General features: G+C 35.6%; 2 protein-coding genes across 2 annotated transcripts; both read left to right on the top strand.

Moving 5' to 3' along the window:
- Positions 1–18,582: 18,582 nt before the first annotated feature.
- LOC145580870 (uncharacterized) lies at positions 18,583–20,100 on the top strand. Its single transcript, XM_081637956.1, has one exon. The coding sequence runs from the start codon at positions 18,583–18,585 to the stop codon at positions 20,098–20,100; it is 1,518 nt and encodes a 505-aa protein (XP_081494082.1).
- A 206-nt stretch (positions 20,101–20,306) lies between these two features.
- LOC145580869 (uncharacterized) lies at positions 20,307–21,505 on the top strand. Its single transcript, XM_081637955.1, has 3 exons — positions 20,307–21,194; positions 21,237–21,296; positions 21,434–21,505. The coding sequence occupies exons 1-3, from the start codon at positions 20,307–20,309 to the stop codon at positions 21,503–21,505; spliced, it is 1,020 nt and encodes a 339-aa protein (XP_081494081.1).
- The last annotated feature ends 1,161 nt before the right edge of the window (positions 21,506–22,666 follow it).

The following is a 22,666-nucleotide window of genomic DNA, read 5'->3' as shown; positions in this document are numbered from 1 at the left end:
TAGGTCGAGGGAGAGAGAAGGGCCAAGTGAAAATGAGAGAAAGAAAAGTCGAAAGAAAGATGGAGATTGAGAGAAACTGGGATAAATAGAAGGGGTCGTATGTGGGAGAGAGTGCAAAAAAGAGGCCTCGGGGGAGAGGGAGCAAGTGCAACTTATAATTTTTAAATCCTTTAAAAGGATAGAACTTACGGGCTTAGGACAAGAAGGATCATGTAAAAAAGAAAGAAAGTGAGAGACAACTAAAGAGTTTAAGTCAATAAAGGAAAGCACGAGTAATAGGAGAACAGGTGCACGTGTGCAATCTATAATTTAAATGTTATTATAAAAAAGAGGGAGTAGAGAGACAAGGTTGAGGGATAAAAGGAAAAAGAGGTTTCAAGGAAATAGAGGAATGAAGAGATGAGAAACACTTCAAGAGATCATTTTTAGTGTATAGTTGTGAAAGAGACCTAGAAAGTTAGAAGAGATGGAGGAGGAAATGGAGAAAAAATAAGATTGTGAAATGCAAGGAAAAAAAATGGTAAGGGACTTCATCAACGAAAAAGAAAGAGATCGATGTAGAAGTCTTTAGAGAACCATCTTATTAGTATATAATCAAGGAGTAGTAAATAATACTTTAGTTTAAATTTTGTAAAACTATAAAAGTCAATTGTTAAAATATAGAGAATTCATGAGTTTTTTTTTTTAATTATGTTTGTAAAATCATACTTTATATTGCTTTAGAGAGAGAGAGAGAGAGAGAGAGAGAGAGAGGATGGGGAGGAAAGCAGGAGGAGGGGGAGAGAGTAAAAGACGAGGGAAGAAGAGAGGGAGAAAAGGAGGAATATACATTAGGAGAATGAAATGGAGAGAAAAGGAGTGAGAGAAATAGATAGATAGAGAAAAAAGAGAATGGGAAGGAGAGAGAGACGGACCTAATGAGAGAAAATCAAGAAAAAAATGGTTTTAAAGAGGAGTGATGAAAGATAAAGATGACATGTCGAAAGAGAGAGAGGGCATGTCAGGAGAGGCGAGGGCATGCTGAGAAAGGAAAGGGGTTGAGAGAGGGGGGGGGGGGGGGCAAGAGGGAATGTGAGAGAAAAAAGGATGGGAAGGAGATGAGAGAGAGAAGAGAGGGGAAAGGAGCCGGTAAAAGATAGAGAAAGAAAAAAGAGGGATGGCTATGAGGGTTGGAGAGTAAGATAGAAAGAAGGAAAGAAAGAGAAATAGGGCCGGGTGATGAGAGAGAAAGGGGTTGAAAGAGAAAGAAATAGGGCGATAAAGAAAGAAAGTGGCTGATAAAGAGATTGAGTGTTAAAGAGGGAGAGGGATAGAGAGAAGGACCAGGAGAGAACAAAAGCAAGAGAGGGACGTTGGAAGAAAATTAAAGATAGAGATAATACGATAGAGAAAAATCAGAGGGATCGCGGGAAAAAAAGGGGAAAAAGGAGCAAGTGTAACCTATAATTTTCATAGCTTTTTAAGGTTTAGAAGGAATAAAAAAAGTGAGAGAAAGAATATGAGCCATTAAAGGAAGGATTAAGTAAGGGGGGAGCAAGTACAACCTATAATTGTCAAATCCATTAAAAAACATAAGAGGGAGTAGGAGGACAGGACTGGGGGAGGGGGAGAGAGAGATGCTATAGGGTAATGGAAAGAGGAAGAGGTGAGAAGTAGTTCAAGAAACCATTCTTAGTGTTTAATTGTGAAAGAGACTTAAAAGCTACGGTGGAGGGAAATGGAGAAAAATTAGGATTGTGAAATGAAAAAATAAAAATCATGAGGGATCGGACTTCTAAAAAAGAGAAATAGATAGATGAAGAACTCTTTAGAGGACCATATATTTAGTATCTAATCAAAGATTTGGTAAATTGTAACTTTTTGAAAAGATTTTAATTATTATAAAACCATACAAGTCAATTGTTAAAATGTATAGGAAGATGGAAAAGGGTGAAGAGGGAAACTGAGAAGAGGGGGGTGGCAAGTATGGATTAGCTTTGTAAATTTACTATATCATTAGATAAGGAAGGTGGGAGAAAGCAAACTAAGGAGAGTGATAATGGTTATTTATAATATTCTTTACCCCTAAACCTTTTAAAGATATTTGCAATCTATTTCGTTTTCTTTTTACGAAAAGTTAAGTTACAAAGTATCCAAATAAATCTAAACGATATTTTATCCTTAATGTTAACACTTAGATAATTATAGCTAGAAAAATTTTACTTTTTTTAAACGTAAGTTTTTCTGTACCTTTTTTTTTATAAACTATTGTTCTTTAATAAAAGCCCAAAAAAATACTAAACAGTTCTTTTATAATCATCATTCTATTAAAATGTTAATAGTCTTTTAAAACTCAATTTAATAATAATAACAGAAATAACTTTATTATTGTCATTATTAATATAGTTATTATAATTAGAGCATAAGAAAATACAACTTAAATCTTTCCATCAATTCAGTAATAATAATCAATTTATGTAATTATAATGAATTATATTTCACTAATAATTGGGGGACTGTGCACTACTACATTATTAATAATCAAAACACATGATATCATCTGATATATAATTATAACAAAATTAGAAATTGCCAAATTAGGGGATCGCACACTAACTGTAGAAGAGACACAACCGCCACAAAAGAGATAAATGAGAGAAATTAGGAATGTGAAAATGAAGAAAGAAAAACAAGGAGGGGATTCAAGAAAGGAGAAAGAGATGAAAAGCACTTTAATTAAAAATAGACTATTTTTTAAGATTATAATCATAATCAAAGAAAGGAAAGAAAAGGGGTCGATCGAGAGAGAGAAAGGGGGAAAGGAAGAGATAGAAAGGCCATGAAAAAAAGAAAGCGAGAGAGGGAGGTTGTAAGAAAGATGGAGATAAAGTGAAGCCGAAAAAGAGAGGGACCGAGGGGAAAAGAGAGAGAGAGAGAAAGGGGCCAACGGAAAAAGGAGCAAGTGTAACCTATAGTTTTCAAAGCTTTTAGAGGATGGAACATGGATAGGAAAGAATATATAGGAAAGCAGAAAGAAAGAAAGTGTGAGAGTTTGAGCCAATAAAGGAAGGATTAAGTGAGAGGGGAGCAAGTGCGACCTATAATTTTTAAAATCCATTTTAAAATTAGAAGGAGTAGAGGGCAAAGCCATGTTAAGGGGGAGATAAAGGGAAAGAGAGTAGAGACTGGGAGATGTTTTAGGGTAATAAAGAAAGGAAAAGATGAGAAACACTACTTCAAAAGACCATTCTTAGTGTTTAATTAAAGAGAGACTTAGAGGCTATGGAAGAGAGAAATGAAGAGGAATTAAGAATGTGAAGTGAAGAAATAAAAATTGCGTGGGGCTTCTGGAAAAGAGAAAGGATAGATGAAAAACTCTAGAAATCGAGGACCATCTTTAGTACGTAATCAAGGATTAGGTAAATGGCCCGATAGATTTTTTGATAAGATTCTAAATATTGTAAAACCATATAAGTAAAGTGTGAAAATGTAAAGGAAGATGGAAAAGGGTGAGGAGGAGAACTATGAAAGGGTGGGGGGGGGGGGGGTATGGATTATCTATGTAAATTTTATCGTATCATTAGATAAGGAAGGAGAGAGGGAACAAAGGATGTAAAGTGATAATGGTTATCTACAAGATCCTTTGCCTCTATACCTTTTTACAAATATTTGCAATTTATTTCATTTTCTTTTTCCGAAAAGTTAGGTTACAAAGTATCCAAAGTAATCTACAAGATGTCTTACTCTTATTGTTTTTTTTTTTTTTTTTGAAACATTACTCTTATTGTTAATTAAAACTTAAATTATCATAGCTAGAAATGTTTCCTTTTTTAAAGGGATTTTTTCTTTAACATTTTTTTTAATAAACCATTGTTCTTTAACAAAATCCCAAAAAATAATAAACAATTCTTTTACCCTTATTATTAATTATTAAATCATTATAACTATTAAAATGCTAATAGCCTTTTATAACTCTTTCAAAACAATTTAACAACAATAATAGCAACAACTTTATTATTTCCATAATTAATATAGTTAATATAATTAAAGTATAAGAAACTACAACTATATCCTTTCAATCACTTTAGTAATACATAACACAATACACATTAATCAACACGCCTATATATTACATTAATTAATTTCTTAGCTGAACAATCTATTCTACCAAATTTCATCATTGATCAACGCTAACAACTATACCTAACTTCGTTACCAATAAAACATTAGAAATAATCTACGCATATAACATTGAATAATTACACAATAATCATAACAATTGACCCAAATTAGCATCATCCAAACTGGCAGTCAATTGTAAATTCTGTTGAGGTTTATCCAGCTCATCAGTACAGTTAGCAGCATTCTCAGCAATACTCACATCATGTGCCTTCTGCGTGCCATCCAATGTAATAGTAAACAAAGCCATCTTGCTGCCCACTCTGGCCATCTATGCCTGCATCATTATTTACTAAGCTAAAGTGATCATTAGCCAAATTAAATTTAGGGTTGGCCACATATAATAATACACTAACCAATCAGAGCAAAAGAAAATTGACAAACAAAACGCAACCAATTACAGTAACACATAAACAACGACTAATTATACACAATCACCGAGACGAAATCACATTGGGGGACCATGCGCGTAGCGCGCGAGCCAACGACTAGTTTTTATAAATGAGTAAATTGATTTCGTTCTTTTGCAATTTTGCTCATTTCCCCAAAATGAACGGGCAAGCCCCAGTTACTCATTTTGAGTAACAACATTTGTTACTCAAATTGACAAATTGTATATTACTGTAAATTTGACAATATTTTATTATTTTTTGTTTTTGATTCATCTTCCATGTGAGCTTTTCCCTACTCTATTGAAGTTGCTTTGTTACTAAATTAAGAATTGAAGTTCGATAATTAACCATATTTTTTTTTGTTTGTAATTAACCAACAATTAATGGTACACTATATTGTAAAATTGATTCGATTGTTAAAGAAAGACATTTAAAAATTTTTCGATGATCCTCATTAGCTACTTCAATGGTGGAGAGCAAACTTGATTCATGCTTCAAAGGAGAATTCTTAGAGCAGAACTTAGGACGTGAAGGTTGAAAAGGGAAAATAGAAATGAAAATGACAATAGTAACCCTAGAGTAACAAGTAAGTTGAATTTTCCCCAAAAGGAACAAATTTATTTTGCCCATTTGCAAAAATTTTCAATGTTAGTTTACATGAACTAATACGGAGTATTGTAGACACCTAAAAATGTCTCCCCAAAACTAAACCCATTGATGAACAACCTTTGACTGTCATTATTGGTTGGGTTGAGAATTTAACATTGGAGTGCTTAAATCCATATTCAATCCCAATACATTTCATAAACCAACCCAATTCCTAACCCATTTTGCTATAATTAACTTACTTTCTAGTTTTTGTGTCCATATCACAAAACCGAACATAAAATGATTTTGCGGCCCTATAATTTTGGTCTAAATATTACTTGGTTGGATAGGCCTTTCAATAATCTTTCTAAAGATATATCATAAGCCCAATTCCGATTTAAAACGAAGAAGATATGAGCAAAACACTAAACTCGGCCTAAAATTGACACCCTTTCACTAAAACGGCCATATATTAAAATATACAAAAGATTTTGACCAGATTATAATTTTGTTGGAAAGTAGACTTGATAAGCTTTCAAACGATATATTATATGCCTTATTCCGAGTTACGGATCAAAAGTTATCATAGTTTTAAAAATGCGTGAAAACAGGAAAATACCCCGCCACGATATGCACACTGTGTGACGGTGCTGTGCACCGTGTCACAGCACACACGCCGTGACGTGGTGTTCAATTAGGGTTTTATCGCGGCGCCGTTTCACTTCTAGGGTTCCTTTCTTCACCCTATTCTTTTTCTCTATAAATACAAACCTAATTTCCTCAATTTCGGGGCACCAAAAATCATTCTCTTCCTCTCTTATACACCAATCAAATCATTCTCTCTTTCTCTCTGATCTTATGCTTTAGCCTATATACTAGCCTTCCCTATTTTTTCATCATTCCTTCCTTAAGCACTCCAAGGAGTCCATACTTGACCTGAGGTTCCATCCTTAAACCAAGGCATGAAAGGTAGAATTAACTGAGAGTTTGGACCAAATCAACTCTCCTTTTATTTAATTTAATTTAATTTCAATTTGATTTGTATTTTTTATTGAATTGACTAACAACTTATTCATGATGTAGCAACTCAAGGATACGCGAAAAGTGAGTAAATTAATCACTTAATTAATCTTTTTATTATTGTTGTTGCTAGTATCATGATTAGGTTTATTATGATTTGATTTGACTAACAACATTATGGTTAAATTGCTTTCAATATTATTGTTTATTTTATTGTTTATTGTTGATCATTAAATTGCATGTTTGAAGCGAATATGTAATTGAAAATCACGACTAATAAGATAATTTGGACAACAGGTTTAAGTTCCTTTTTTAATCTTGTTATTAAATAAAGTGATTAAGAATATTTTAGAATTATATGTTGCATTAATATTCAACCAATTTAGCATAATTATAGTTTGGAGCAAATTGAATATTTCTTTGTATGCCTTTGAGATCGCAGGAAATACTTTTCACAATAAGAATTGAGTAGAGGCTAATATGGGCGAATGTGACTCCATGACTCACTTTGTACCATCATCCCCGATCCTCCTTTCGTGGTTCCAAATCATATGGAGTTAGTAATCTCATGGATTATGAATGGGGTGTAACCTTCACGGGTCAATCGTTGTTGTCTATTGTAGGGAATATTTCAAGCATCCCACACTTGAGCCCCACCGTGATCATACACTTAAGCATGGTGGCATCCAAAGGGAAGGAAGCTAGAGTAAAAGAGTCACCAACAAGTTTTAGGAACTTGTAAACCGTTCACAGGGTGAAGGTTACACCCCTTGGAGATCGTTAACTCCAATAGGTCTGGAACCATGACTGGAAGTTCGGGGATGAAGGTACAAATCCAACCTAAAAGAGATTGAACTTGCCCTAATAATAGGCCTCTACTTTATTCTTCTCGTATTCATGTGCGCTTTCTGACTAACATATAATCATTAGGTTAACCCTAAACTGTTTAATCTATGTTGGTTGAATATTAATGCACAAACAAAACTATTATTGGCGATCACTTGAATTATAATCATATTAGCCTAAACAAGATTATTAATTATCTTATTAAGCGTGATTACAAGTACAAATTCCCTTTAAACCTGCAAGAGAGGGCGTTATCAAGCAATAACAATAACATCAAGCAACAATAATAAATTGACAACAATCATCATCATCATAATACTCTCAATAAAGCATAATAACAATAGCAAGATCCTAGGTATGATACTAACAAGATTAATAACAAACCCTAGCATGTCACTAAACATTAAAGATCAAAGCTTTATCCCTAACATGATACTAACATGATATTAGGAAAGAAATAGGAAGCATCATAATAATATACATAATTTTAGAAATATTAGTTAATCCTAAACATGATACTAGGAATTAACAAAATAATTTAAGCATGATTTCTATATCAAAAGATCAATAAAGCAATTAAATTACTTACTTCAATGCCTCGTACCTCTTTCTAATAACAAAATACACGCGTTAGTAACTTCAAGGAAAATAATAAAACAAACAATTAATTAAATAATTGAAATAGGAATTTGGGACCAAACCCTTAGAAATTATAACCTTTCACGTCTAGGGCGAAGGCAACTTCGAACTTGTCTAGGTGTGTCTAGAACTTGTGAATGTGGAATTTTGTGAGGGAAGGTTTAGAAAAAGAAGAGAGAGAAGCTTCTAGCTTTTTTAGAGAGAGAAGCTTCTAGCTTTTTTAGAGAGAGAATAAAGAGATGATTGTTGTGAATGATAAAAAACGGGGAGATACGACCCTTATTTATAGAAAAAATAGCATGGAAACGATAGAAAAGAGTTTGAGTCCTATTCGGAATAAAATACCTCCTGTCGCCAATGATAGGAGATAGCGCCAGACGACAGGAGCAGCGCCAGGCGACAGGTATTGTTGCCAGGCGACAGACCTGTCGTTTGGCGCTAGGACAGCTTTTTTTGCGGGTTTTGTTTTTATCATATCTTTTGATTCAGAAGTACAAATAAGTCATATAATATGTAGTTGGAAAGCTCTTGAAGTCTACTTTCCAACCCAATTGAAATAAGATTAAAATATTTTGTAGATAAAAATATATGGCCGAAATAGTAGAAGGGTGTCAGTTTTGGATAGAGTTTCATATTCCTTTCATATCTTTTTCGTTATAGCTCGGAATTAATATTATAATATATCATTGAAAAGATAATTTCAAGATCTATCCAACCATATAAGATTTGGATAAATATTATGAGGCACAAAAATAATATCTGACTGTCTTTGAACATCTTTAAATTCGAATAGAATTAGGATTTAAAAAAAAGGAAAGTTTTATTCAATTTCAAACTCTTTGATTTTATCTTCTCAAAAAGGATAATTAAGATTTTTTAGAAACTCATAGAAGCTTCTAATAAATCCTAATTAGTTAAGAAATAGGATTAAACCTTTGGACCCTCCACATGATCATTAGGTCGTAGGTAAAATCCGGTTTGGGCCCAGTTTAGTATTTTGGCCATAACTTCCTCATTATTCATCAGAATTGGGCTTATAATATATCGTTGAAAAGGTCTTTTCAAAATCCATTCAACTACATCATAATTGGACCCATATCATGGACCAAACTAAACTGGACTGGACGTTTTTCATAAATAGGGTACGAAAAGGAATATTTTCGAAAACAGAAAGAAGTATTTTTTATTTAAAACAACCACATCACTAGACTTTTCACACTTTACCTTATTCGATAATCAAGCGACGTGAAGAGTATTCATCACTGGGTTTGGTTTTGGGGAGACACATAAGGTGTCTACACCTATCGTTGTCCCTTTATTCGTAGTTGCCTTTTAATGAACCGTGAACGGTTTACAAGTTCCTTAGCGGCTCCCTACTTTCCTTGCCCCTAATCATATAGTGTCAATTCCCACTTCTTATGAGTGCCAAGCATATTCACACATGCTTAACGTAGGCGCGCTTCGAATGATGCCTTCAAGTATAAATTTTGCTCATTAGTGACAAATGAAAAAAATATTCTTAAATGACATTCTCCATAAGTTCATATGTGTAAAATTGAAGGAAAAAAAATTCAAATTTTATTAAGAACCAATTGTTTAGAATTTTCTCATTTATGATAAATGAATAAAATTAACTTATGTGTAATTCTTAGATGTGGCTTTGGCCTATATTATGCAAGATATACTCTCTGACTAGATAGCTAGGTTGTCTACGGATTATTTCTATGATAAGCTCGCACCAATCAATTCTTTATGGATTTTTTTTTTTTTTTGGGAGAAAGAGGGACGAGCCCCAAAGAAAAAGAAACACACATTAACAAAAAAACAAGTAGGAAAAAAAATTAAACAACCATACTACGAAACTACCCAACTCCCTCCTATCCAAACTCAATCCAAGGTCAGAACAAGTCAAGGTCTAGTAATGCAACATAAATTCTCCAATAAAATAACATGGAGAAAAAAAGATCAATACATAACATGATGATGACATCCCTATCCATACGTTATTAAAAGTTTAACCAAACGCTTATGAATAGTGTTATGCCAACTATAACCCTTAAAATGTTTATTTACATAGATACCCCATTTATGTATGCGAATCACATGTGGCATTTTTTTCCCTTTTGTTTTTACTAGAAATACTAGCTTTGCTATTTAGTTTGGTTTTTATTTTTTATTTCTTATTTTTTATTTTTTTATTTTTTTTTGCATAGTATTTAGAACTCTTTAAAACTAATGTTGTGATATAAAATTAAATTGAAAGAGATTCCCGAACAAGAGTAGCTATGTGAGCGCATTAGCCACCCTAGTATCTATAACTATTAAAAGTGAGAAGTTGGCAAAGTTGAAGCTCCCTTAGTAATAGTGTGGTGACTTTTTTTCCCCTCAAAAAGTACAATTTCGATTTTGCCCTTATTTTGCTGCTGGTGATCTGTTGGCTCCCACTGTTCTCTCTGCCAAAATGCTTAGGTGGTGTTTTGTTGGCTCTTGATTACCTGGGTTGCTGACTTGGTTTTCTTGGCTATGGACAGGTGGCAGCTGGCATGCACAGATGATTTCGCTTATGGTGTCCTACATGTACAGAGGAATAAGAATGTATTAGGATTAGGAGTGTTTTAGGAATTTGTGGTGTTGAATTTTGTTTAACACAGGATTATTTTATTGTGTTGTAAGGAGTGTATTTAAGTGTCAAAATTTAACAATTTCCTCTCATAATATTTGTTGTATTACATTGTAATTTTTAGCTAGCTAATGGTGTTAAAATTCAAGAGGATTTAGTTTAGATTGATTTGTTTAGTTTGTAATATATTTTGCATTTAAAATTTGCTAAATCGAAAGGTGATGGTGTTCACTGTATGCTGGATTTTTGTGCTAGAGGATTTAGTTTGGATTAGTTTGTTTGGTTTATGGTGATTGGCCTGAAAATTGTGCTAAGTTAATGCTCATGATTAGTGCACATATAATGTGCTGATTTTAGGTAGATTGTTTAATATTTTAAGGGATTGGCAAATACAAATATTGTCATGAGCTTATTTGTCGTTTATTTTAATCACTTTGTTTGGTTTGGAATGATGTGAATTGGACATTGTGCTTAATTTTAAGCTGCATTTGTGTTTGTAATTAGTGAACATTTAGCTTGCTGGCTTTATTTGCTAATTGTGTTGAATTTATGTGGTAAAGGATTAAGCCTAATTGAGGCTTAAAGTTATTGGTTGCTTTTGTTTTGGACGGTGCTGCTATGCTTAGATTATGATCAGGCGTGCTAGCAGTTACCAATTTCTTTTATATCAGATTATGATCAGGCGTGCTAGCAGTTACCAATGTCTTTTGTATTAATTTTTAGGGTTTATTGTGTTGAGTTTGACATTCAAAGGCTGGGGATGTGATTTGGCCGGTTTGATCTGCTGGAGTCAGCCTAAAACCCAGCGGTTGCTCCCTTTGTCCATTGGTTTTGTGGGTGTTTTTGTATAGGTAATGATAAAAATATACTATCCCTTTAATTTTTTTTTGCTATTAGAGACTTTTGCTCTAGGAGTCTTTGTGGTCATGTGAGAGGCTTTGGTATGTAGAGCCCTTTTTCTTTTTTTTTTTAGCTAATTTTGAAACCCAAAAATAAAAACAAAAGGAAAAAAAAAATTGAGTTTATAAATAGGGTCTACATTCAGTGAGTGAGGGCAGGGAGAAAGGAAGCAAGGAACATTCTAAAAGGTTGGAGCATACATTGAGGCTGAGGTATAATTTTAAGCTTAATTGCTTTTAAGTTAAGACTATATGATCAACAAACTTTATTATTTGCGGTTGAGGTGTAATTTGAAGTTTAATTGCTCTCAAGTAAGACTCCATGGTTAACAACTTCTCTATTTTATGAGCTCATTGTCCACATTCTCATTGCTTCAGTTGGATTGTTTAAATGGACATACCGAATGTGTCTTCTGCTAGTTTGGTGTGCAAGTTATGCTGCCTTTGTTTGCTGGTGAAGTACCATGGGTTTCTTTTCCTTTGCTTCTGGAGTAAGCTTCTTGAGTTTTGGTTATCTTGTCTGACCCTCTATACACTTAAAAATGCTTTCCTGGGTTGCTTCTGTTCTGGTTTGGTGGTCAGCTATGTGGATTGTGGGGTTTATTTTGCATGTTGTGTTTGTGGTTCCTATTGAGGATTCAGCCTGTGAGCATTGATGTTTCTCTGTATGTTTCTTTTTTACCAGATTTAATTGTTTCGTCTTTCAGAAAAGAAGTGTTCTTGTAAGTATCACTTTAGTCCTTTTAATTCCATGATACTTTGTTTGTGTGCAGCATGTTTTCCACATTTGCATGGTTTTTTTGCTGTGGTAGAATATTGTGATTATTTGTGCAGTTTGTAGTTCATGTTGGGGATTTAAATGTTGTGAATTATGTAATATTAGATGCTCCTTCATGAATATGGTTAGTTTTGCCAATTTGATTTTTTTATGCTTGCTTTCTACTTCTACTCACTGTAACAATTACAAAGCTTGTGTGATTATGTTTTCATTTCTGATTTCGAGATTTTTTTGCTTGAATGCAACATCTTTTCTATTTTTACATGGTTTGTTGCTGTGATAGAGTATTGTGGCCTAGTCTGCAGTTTGTGGTTCATGTCGAGGAATTTCCCTTAGATGTTGAGTCGATTTAGGCAGGTGGTTTGGTCCTGTTTACTTGTAGTTTAGAGCTTGGCTTGGGCAGGGAGGTTAGTCTTGTTTACCTATGGTTGAGGACTTGGGTGTTCTGCTTTCCTTATACGTGGTTGTTGTTGTTAGGATGTACATTGGAGGCATGAACATGTTATTGTGTTGCTTGTTCATACGAACAGGTGATGGACAACCGCCCTCGAGATATATCCATTTCCTATCAGTGTTTGCTGAACCAGGTCGTGGCATGTTTAGAACTGCCAGCTCCTCTCTACACTCTGTCTGTGAATGGTGGGAATGCTGTTGAGCTGCACCTTGATACAGGTGACGTGTTAGGGCCCTATGTGTACAATGGCGGTCCAACTGATACCCTCAAAGCCTCAATTGAAAAAGCATCTGAGCAGGCTGTGAGGGGGCTGAGGGCTGAATTTGGTGTCCAGGTTGATGACTTCTCAAGTGAAAGGATTGGCAAGCTAGAGCGCTGTGAATTCTTGTATGAGATGAAGCGTTTGGGGTTGGAATCTATTGAAAAGCCTAATGGGAAGGCACCTGTGAGGTGGCCTTCTGTCCCAGTACAGAAGCGTGCTGCTAAGTATGTCTGCATTGATTACCTAGATGTTCTGCGTACTTTGGCTACTGAAACTGGAGCCCGTGTCTCGTCAGTTGAGGTTCCGGAGATAGCCGATAAGAAGTGCATTGCTTGGCTTACAATATGCACTCCACTCGCTTCTGGTGGCTTAGAGTGTGTATACAGTTCATTGGCTGGGAAATGCAAGACTGCTTCTCAAGATGCGGCAAAGAAAGGAGTTAGTTTCTTATGTTCAAGCTACAATCTGAACATTCTGGATTTGAATCATGCAAATGTAGTTTATGCTGGGATTAAGTGTTCTCTTGCAAAGGAAAGTTTCATGGCAGTTAAGGAGCGTGTCTTAGGTGTTTAACAGCCATTGCATTTGCCTCCGTTCTTTACTGCAGCCGAATGCAGCACTCCTAAATCTACAGTCCATCAGTTAAAGTCTTCTGGTTGTCCTCCAACTGCACCGCGCAAGCCTAAAGCTCGCCCCACCACTACCTCCCGGCTTGCTATTACCCTTGTTGCAGTCCTAGAAGACTTAGAGGTGGTGTTTAAGCGCAGAAAACTAGAGTAGATCCTAGGGGGACTTTGGAGGCTATTTTGTGAAAATGCCACATTCTTGCAGCCATAGCTAGAATTGCTTGTTTTAAAAGCTATCTGATGTTTCTTGTTTGTGGTGATTAGCACTGCTTATGTTTGTTATTCCTAAATGGTTGTAATCTTTTGAATGTGCCAGGAACCAATGGCCAATTTATGTAAACTTATGCTTTATGTGTTTCAATGATAATGATCCGTTTCCTTTCTTATAATTCTAAGTTCTTTTCTACAATTGTTTCTGTTATGAGTTTATTTATCATTGTTGATTTTGTCTCTGTTTTGTTTGGACGTTCCTAGAATTAATGCGTCCAGTGTTCTGCAGTGCTTGTACTTGCCTACAGCTGTAGTGTTGCTGCCATGAGTAAGGGGTGTTGCCTTCTTATCTATTTGGATAGATGTTGTTGAACATTTGCTAAGTATGGCTTTGTTGAATTTCATGTAATGTAGACCGCTGCCTCAATTATAAGACACTTGCTAATGCTCGTGCCAGCAAACGCACACGAGCCTTGAGTGCCATGGTCCAGCCAATGTCAATACGGTATACATTGTGTATGTGATGTTGTTGTTAGCAGCTTCAATGCATTGTGGTGTACAATGGCATTTTGCCTGATATTGTTTTGCATTTGTAGTGAACTTGGTGAAACAAGTTCTCAGGGTGCACAGCAACATGTAGCTAAAAAACCAAAGAATAAACCCAAACCTAATTCAAAGCCAAAGCCGAATCCTAAACCAAAGCCTAAGCCAACGCCTAAGCCAAAGAGTGATCAGCTTTCATTTCATAATGTTATGTAATTAACTTGTCTCATAGACTGACTTTTTATATTGTCCCGTAGTCAACCCGGCTGCTATTATTGGTCAGCCACTGCCAGTTGGCCCTTTGCAATTAAAGGCCTCACCTTTCTGTTTGAAGTGTAGTGCTAAAAAATTTGAACATGAAACATTACACTTTTGTTGTGGAGATGGGGATATCAGAATTTCTTCAAATGAATTCCCTCCTGAATTGGAATGGTTATTCACTTCTCCTGATGAAGATGCAGTGCATTTTAGGCAATATGCTCGGCTGTATAATAACTTATTTGCTTTCAACTCATTCAGAGGCGAGCATGATGCTAAAACCGAAAAAGGAATTTATGTATTCAAGATGCATGGTCAAATATACCATTTTCTACCTGATATCTTACCAAAAAAGGAAGGGCCTAAGTATTTACAGCTATATTTCTATGATGGCCAGTGTGAGGCTGCAAATAGAACTAATTATTTTCCAGAAGTCAGGGATGATATATATTATTGAAGTTCTAATGCGAGTGACCAAAGACAATCCATATGCTCGGTTTTTTCGGTCCTTAAAAGAGATCAGTGTAACTGAGGATACTCAAATAGTTATCAATCAACAAACTCTTTTGGATCAGTGTGTGTTCAATGCACCAACAAGTGATGAAGTGGCTGCTATATGGACTGATGGTACAGCTTCTAGCAACTCAGAAGGTCCATACATCTCTGTGTCGGGTAGATCTGATAACATTCATCGAATATATCATTATTATGGATGTTATGATCCATTGCAGTATCCTTTTTTGTTTCCATATGGTGATTGTGGATGGGCACAAGGGATGAGCAAGAATTACAGAGACGGTGAACAGCATGGATCAGGAGCAATAGACCCTGTGCATTCATGTTCTGTTAACAGTGAAGAAGATTTGCTTGCAGAGGAGGCTATTCGTGAGTTCCTATATTACTATGGTTAATTTGCTTCCTTGTTATGGCTATTTGAACAAAAAATGATGCAGACCTTATGTGCTTTTGCTTGCTAACTGTTGTGTTTTATGTTTAGGTGCTTCGGAAAACAGTGGAACTTCACAGAGACATATTTCCCCAAGGCAGTATTATGCATATAAACTTCAAAATCGTCCGCACAATATGTTCCTTCGTGCAGGTCGTTGTTTCCAACAGTATATTGTATACATGTACATCAAAACAAAAAACACACGTTTAGATTTCTTCAAGCGAAATGTAACACCCCAATAATTCTCTCCTTAAACCTGTGAGTACCCTGAACAATATTCAAGAGAATTACTGGCGTGCTACCGCCACGTGTTCAAACGTTCAGGCTATATCAGAAATTAGCAGCGGAAAAACTAAATCAGTTATAAATAAGTTTCAAATCCAATAAACAAAACCAAATTAAGTCTTACAACTTGGAACCATTAACGCCCTTATTCAAAACTCAAACCAATAGAAGTAGTATAAAAATGAAATCGAGTTTAAGTAACTTCAAAAGTAAATAGCAACTAAAATGAGAAAAGCAACCAACACTCCACTCAAGATCCCACCACCTAGATACGAATGCTGCAGGTGTAAGGACCTGTGGTTAATCTGCTCCCCAATATTACAAGTGTAAAAAATGGATCGTCACAGGGTCATTGAAAGGCGAAGGCCATGACCAAAGAAAGACACACAAAGCTTGCAATCAGCAAAGCTGAGTACATAAAAGCTGCGAAACATAATAAGAAATCCCTAGCATGCTACTAATAATCAATTATCACACATTATCAAATTATAGACTAAACACACGACCCAACTATCAGTTTATTAAGACTTCACTATTTAAAAGTAATTAACTCATCATTTTTATTCATTGGATTAAGCAATAGACAAGGTTGTCCAACCCATGCTCCATTTGGAACGTCAATAAAAGAAAAACCCCATGCCTCCTTTTGGAAACATCAATAAAACATCCAACGACCACGGGCGCTACTCCGTGATCGTAGCTAGTATGAGATCTCATCTAACTCCTAGTATTTGAAAAGTATTTGAAATAAGAGACTCGTAGATCAGATGGCCTCAAGAAAAGTGCACGGCTAATACCCCGTGTACCCAACCCCTAATTGTCATGACTCCAGATGTGCACAAATCCAGAGTTTTATTGCTCATCCATCTTACACTTTGCATGATTTACAAGTTTAGACTTGGTGATGACTCATTTGCAAAACAATACAATCAATCTAATATCAATTCAATCAAGTAAAGCAAACTTCCAATTTCAATTCTCGATTTATTAGTGACAAGCAACATTTATTATTTATTCCTTTAACTACCTCGGTGTATAAACATCTTGAGTGCATAAAGCACCCCACAATCTTAACCTCGTCATATAAGACTTAAATTTCCTCCTTTACTCATTCTATCTCCATGATTATGAACGAGTAATAAATGAATCATTTCACCAAATCACATACCTTTGCCTCTAAGCGCATCTTGCATAATTAGAGCATAAACAATACTTGCAATATAGAATAGTGCACAACATACGGAAATCATAATGTATAACCAAACAATTTAACCCAGTCTTCTCTATACATGATACTAAGTTCTCGATCCGTCCCTAAACATGCATCTAAAAGCAAGGTTTCGTAACTCGTACGTACCTTGTGTAAACGATTCGGTTGGCCACTTTAAGAACTAGAAGTCGCCTTCTACATAGTCCTCTCCTAAACCAAACAACAAGAATTAAATCAACACCCAAGCAAATGAATTTACAGCAATACCAAACTACATTAAAACCTCTTAAACCTTCAAAATATTGCTTTTAAATTACTCCCAATAGTCAAGGTTAATAATTCGTTAGTCCACTATAAGTTTATGTGCTAAAATCATAAAAATATAGCTTATAACATAAAATTCCAGCAACTTTAAAGTGTGAATAAATCTGAAAATTTGGTTTAAGTGTATAAAACAACCCCATAAACATAATTACTTAAAATAATCATTATCTAGTAGGTTAGTGTGTTAAAAACCCAAAAATATACCACTCCAATGCAATTAGAGGCTTCAAAATAAAAAGTATAAAATCTGAAAATTTATTCTCGAGGTTATAATTTAAAGTTCAAAGCTTTTTAATCATAAAATGCCCACAATAATTATTTTATAGGATTAGAAGTATAAAAATATGAAATTAACACAACTTGTTCATAAAAAATTGAAACTTTAATAATCTGAAATTTTATACATAATCAAAATAATTATACTTTAATGTAATTTAAACATAATATGATTAGATAACTTGGTTAACACATTTTAAGCCCTAAAACATGAAAAATCAATACTTTAACCCTTATTTTCTCAATTATACTAATCTGAAATTTTGTATTATAAATTAAACATGTCAAACTTCATAAATTTATAATCTTTTGCAAATTATATACATAATCAAACCATAATAATATAAATTAGAAACAAAGCCTAATAAAGATTGAAACTTGAATTAATCAAAACAAAAGAAAAAAAAAGAAAAAGAGAAGAAAGGAGGGAGAAGGGTGGACTGGTGGTGTGCTGGGCGGCTCGCGGTGGTGTGGCTAGGCGGCGACGGGGTGGCGCTGCTGGCGGCAGTAGCAGCGGCAGCAAGGAGGAGTTTTTTTTTTTCCTTTCTTTCTCTGTTTCACGTAAAAGAGGAGGAAGAGGAATTGAGGGTTTTCCTTTTTTTTATGTGAAAGAGAGGAAGGATAATGTGAGGGTTTTATTTGGGTTTTAGTTCTCTAATTTCATTAGGAGTAGGATTTATGTAATTTGGGCTTGAGTAGGAATCAAACTTTGGGCCACTAAGTTAAGAGAGACTTATAAACTAAATTAAAACTTAGTAGTTTTAGCTTACTAATAGTGAAAATATTGTTACTCTTTCACCAAAATAATTCTACTATAAAATTAAAATAAAAATATCTGTATAAATAATAAATAAATATAATTTAATTAGGTTGAAAATATGGGGGATTACACGAAATCAGCAAACAATACGTGCTGATCTCTACTAGGGAATTTTAGATTCTGTAGAAGGAGGTGAAACAAGTGTTGTAAATGTTGGCCGTTGAGTTATTCTTCCTCCAACTTTGAGGGCCACGTGATATTAAACGCCGGTACTTAAATGCAATGTCTTTAGTTAAGCGTTTTGGAAAGCCTGATTTATTTGTTACTATGACATGCAATGCTAAATGGCCTAAGATAACAACTGAACTTGCTGATGGGGAGCTTGCACAGAATCGCCCTAACCTTGTAGCACGTGTTTTTAGGTCTAAGCTTATCAGTCGTAAACATGAGATAATGAAAAAAATGTGTTTGGTGAAGTTGAGGCAATGATATATGTGATTGAGTTTCAAAAAAAAGGCCTTCCTCATGCTCACTTCCTAATCATTCTTAAAGATGAATACAAGGTGAAATCACCTTCATATTTTGATAAGTTTGTGTGTGCTGAAATCCCTGTTGAGTGTGACAATCTTCGGAAGATAGTCTTGGCCCATATGATGCATGGCCCTTGTGGCTTGCAGAACCCTTCGTGTGGGTGCATGAAGAAACAGATAGATGACTCTGTTGCTTGTAAGTATAGTTATCCTAGGGCATTCCTAAGTGAGACAACAAACAATGAAGATGGTTTCCCAATGTATAGGAGAAGAAACACTGGTGAAAGTGTCCGCATTCGGGGAGCTAACTTAGACAACCGGTGGGTTATTCCGTATAATCCTTATCTATCGACTCTTTTTTATTGTCATTTGAATGTTGAGGTATGTTCGACGATTCAGGTAGTGAAGTACTTGTACAAGTATGTGTACAAGGGTCATGATAGGGTATCTTTCAGTGTGGCTGGCCAGCAGGATGCAAACTTGGATGAAATTAAAAACTTTCAATCTGGTAGATGGGTCTCCCTATGTGAAGCAGCTTGGAGAATTTTTAGATTTGACTTATTCGAAATGCATATACCTGTTAAGCTCTTACCTGTGCACTTGCCTAATATGCAAACTATTCATGTGCACCCTAATGAACGTTTAGACAATATGGTTCAGAACGACAGGCGTTCACGTACAGCTCTAACAGAGTTCTTTAGGCTGAATGCAGCTACTGCTGGTGGTACAGTTCTTATGTACAATGAGATGACTGAACACTATAAGTGGGATAATGGGAAAAAGGCATGGTTTCAGAGACAAAACAAAAGAATAGTTGTTGGACGCTTGGCTTTTGTTGCTCTAGGCGAGGGTGAAAGGTTTTTCTTGCGTCTGCTACTTATTAATATTCGGAGTCCTACATCTTTTAAAGATCTGTTAACGGTGAATGGACATGTCTGCTGTATTTTCCAGGAAGTAGCTATTAAAAGAGGCCTTATGGAAGAAGATGGTGCAGTGGTGGCTTGTTTAGAGGAAGCATTAGAAGTGCAGATGCCTGTAGCAATGAGGCAACTCTTTGCTACTATCCTTATCTTCTGTCAGCCCAGCAATCCAAATACTCTATGGTTGCGCTTCTACAGTTCACTTGCACAAGATTACAAGCATGCAAATCCAGGTGATGAAGACAAAGCAAGGAGGCTAACTGTAAGATCAATTGAACAGTCCTTAGAAGGCATGGGTAGATCATTAGGAGATTTTGGCTTAGGCCATTTAATAGAGGCTGATGATGTAGAAATCAGGAAAACCAAGGACATTGCTGATGCCTTAGAAGCACTAATACCTGATGAATGCATTGCTTGCAGAGACTCTCTGAATCCAGCTCAGCAAATTGCATTTGATAGCATTATTGAACATGTAAACAGCAGTATTGCTGGCTGTTTCTTTGTAGATGGTCCTGGTGGAACCGGAAAGACTTTTTTGTATAATGCATTATAGTTGAAGTCCGGCTAGCTCAGAAGATTGTGTTGCCTGCGGCCACTTCAGGGATAGCAGCTTCAAACATACCATCTGGTAGAACAGCATATTCCAGATTTAAAATTCCTCTTGATTCAGACATATCTCTTGCATGTGATGTTCCAAGACAAGGTAACTTGGCCGCTTTAATAAGAGAAACTTCTTTGATAATATGGGATGAAGCATCCATGGCAAGACAGGAAAATGTGGAATCACTTGATTTGCTTCTACGAGATCTCTGTGACCCTGATCAAGTATTTGGAGGGAAGGTGGTCGTGTTTGGAGGGGATTTCAGGCAGGTCATCCCGATTGTTCCTCGTAAGTCTAAGAGAGAAGTCGTAGCCGCAAGCTTAGTCAGCTCATACTTGTGGCCTAAGCTGATAAGATTCCGATTAACGGAGAATATTAGAACTAAACATGATCCTGCATATTCTGAGGTTTTACTGACACTTGGAAATGGACAGCTGCAGAATGCTGAAGTTGATTTTGTACAGTTGCCACCACACATTGTACGTTGTTATGACCAGGAGATCGATCTTGTACCTGTTGTGGCATCTGCTGCTTTTCCTGAAGTTGGCAACATAGACATATGTCCAAGCATCTTCACAAAAACAAGAATCCTCACACCTATGAATGAAGATGTGGATTCAATCAATACTTATTTGATTGACCAATTCCCAAGAAAGCATGCTACCTACAAAAGCTTTGACTCTCTTCTTGATGATAATTGTACACTATACCCGACTGAATTCCTCAAAAAATTATGTCTTGGAGGTATGAGCCCGCATGAACTCATCTTGAAGGAAGACTGTCCTATTATTTTACTACGAAACATAGCGCCATCTGAAGGCCTGTATAATGGAACAAGGCTTATATGTAAGCGGTTTTTACCAAATAATATTCTCTGCATTATAGCAACAGGCCATTACAAAGGGAAATATTGGTTCCTGCCACGCGTTAATCTTCGCCCTTCATCTTCAGCAAATTATCCCTTCCAATTTGAGAGGAGGAGATTTCCAATTAAGCTCAGTTTTGCCATGACAATAAACAAGTCACAGGGTCAAACATTAAACAAGGTTGTTGTATATCTTCCATGACCTTGCTTCTCACATGGTCAGCAATATGTAGCGCTCTCGCGTGCAAAGAAGTCTGAGAAAGTCATTGTCTTCAGCCCAAAGGTATCTACAGCACTGTCTACTTCACATGTGAAAAATGTTGTTTCTTACGATGTCCTAAAGTTAGCGTCAATCATTTAGCCAGATGCAACTATGGTATGTATGAGCTTGTCACAGCTGAGTTTCATTGGTTTTTGTAGATACAGCCTGTTGCAAATTTATTAGAGTTCATATACATTGCTTATGCTGTTTTTGGATTTCAATACAAGTAGTTTCTCTTGATTTCATATGCTTTTCCTTTTATTTAATATAATCTAGCACTGCTCATATTTACATTTTTAATATAGATTGAAAATTTACTAAGATTTCTTTACCATTATCAGCACTCACAGTTTCTTTTACATTAAACTTTAACAAGGCTTCATGCACTACATATTTGCTAAACAAAGAACTGTTATGCTTTACCAAACTTTAATAGGAACAACTATTAAAAACAACTCCTGACTAAAAGTTAGCCCAACATTAATACAAATAGGAAGACATAAAACAGTGATAAATCACACTTAGGGTGCATAGAACAATACAGTCAATAAAACTTTAGTACTTAAGCATCGTATACCTAATATTAACCTCAACACATTCCTAACATTATACTACTTCAGGCTACATTTAGGGAATTGACAACAATTACTTAGATCACCAGTAGTGCAATAAAAATTTAGCAGCCATTTAGATAACATAGAGACTTCCTTGCTTAAAATGAACCTTCATATGAGGCATCACTTGCAGGGGAGTATGATGGGCTAAAGTGATGGTGGATATCAGTGCTGCGAAGGATAGGGTGACCGGTGTACTTGCTTGTTCTTTCCTGTGAGTTTTGTTTTGCATCAACCTCACCAGAATGCATGCAGCAGTCTCCTTCTTGACTGGCATCTTATTTTCTAGTTCACCAAAACAGAGATCAGAAACAAGCTTCTCTAGCTTCTGCATCCTCTCCTCAAGTGAATTAACACGATCCACCACTACTTCTATGGTTGCTTCTTTAGTTGACCCATGCTGCCCACTACTACCCTCCTTACCTTTGCCCTTGCTTGCCATTGTGAATTGTTTATTTTGAAGGATATAGTGTATGGAATAGCTAAGAAATTGCAGAAACCACTATAAAAATCTGCATCACCTTAGCCTCATTTATATATACAAAGATGATTCAGCATATTGCTTTTAGGGTAAAGGTATGTCTTGTACAAGTCAGCTCATCACAGCTCATGTACCACAAAATTGGATAACACTTTAAATAAACTGATGGACAAAAGAGCATACTCATAGGATAAAATGCTTCTGAACTTTGACTCATAGCTAAAACTGCAAAAATTCAATGTGCATCAGTTTTGATCCACTTGAAGCACTGCACAACATAAAGATGCTTATCTGGT

Source organism: Chenopodium album, chromosome 15 (assembly GCF_948465745.1).
Source record: "Chenopodium album chromosome 15, dcCheAlbu1.1, whole genome shotgun sequence".
Classification (NCBI taxonomy): domain Eukaryota; kingdom Viridiplantae; phylum Streptophyta; class Magnoliopsida; order Caryophyllales; family Amaranthaceae; genus Chenopodium; species Chenopodium album.
Note: the sequence above shows the minus strand (reverse complement) of the source record. Positions and strands in the feature narration are given on the sequence as shown.

What these genes read in the sequence shown, in the direction of transcription:
- LOC145580870 (XM_081637956.1), top strand. Translation starts at nt 18,583, where the DNA reads ATGATATATGTGATTGAGTTTCAAAAAAAAGGCCTTCCTCATGCTCAC.
- LOC145580869 (XM_081637955.1), top strand. Translation starts at nt 20,307, where the DNA reads ATGGCAAGACAGGAAAATGTGGAATCACTTGATTTGCTTCTACGAGAT. An exon ending in AGGGTCAAACATTAAACAAG is followed by an intron (nt 21,195 to 21,236) that starts GTTGTTGTATAT and finishes TCACATGGTCAG; the next exon opens with CAATATGTAGCGCTCTCGCG. An exon ending in TCATTGTCTTCAGCCCAAAG is followed by an intron (nt 21,297 to 21,433) that starts GTATCTACAGCA and finishes TGGTTTTTGTAG; the next exon opens with ATACAGCCTGTTGCAAATTT.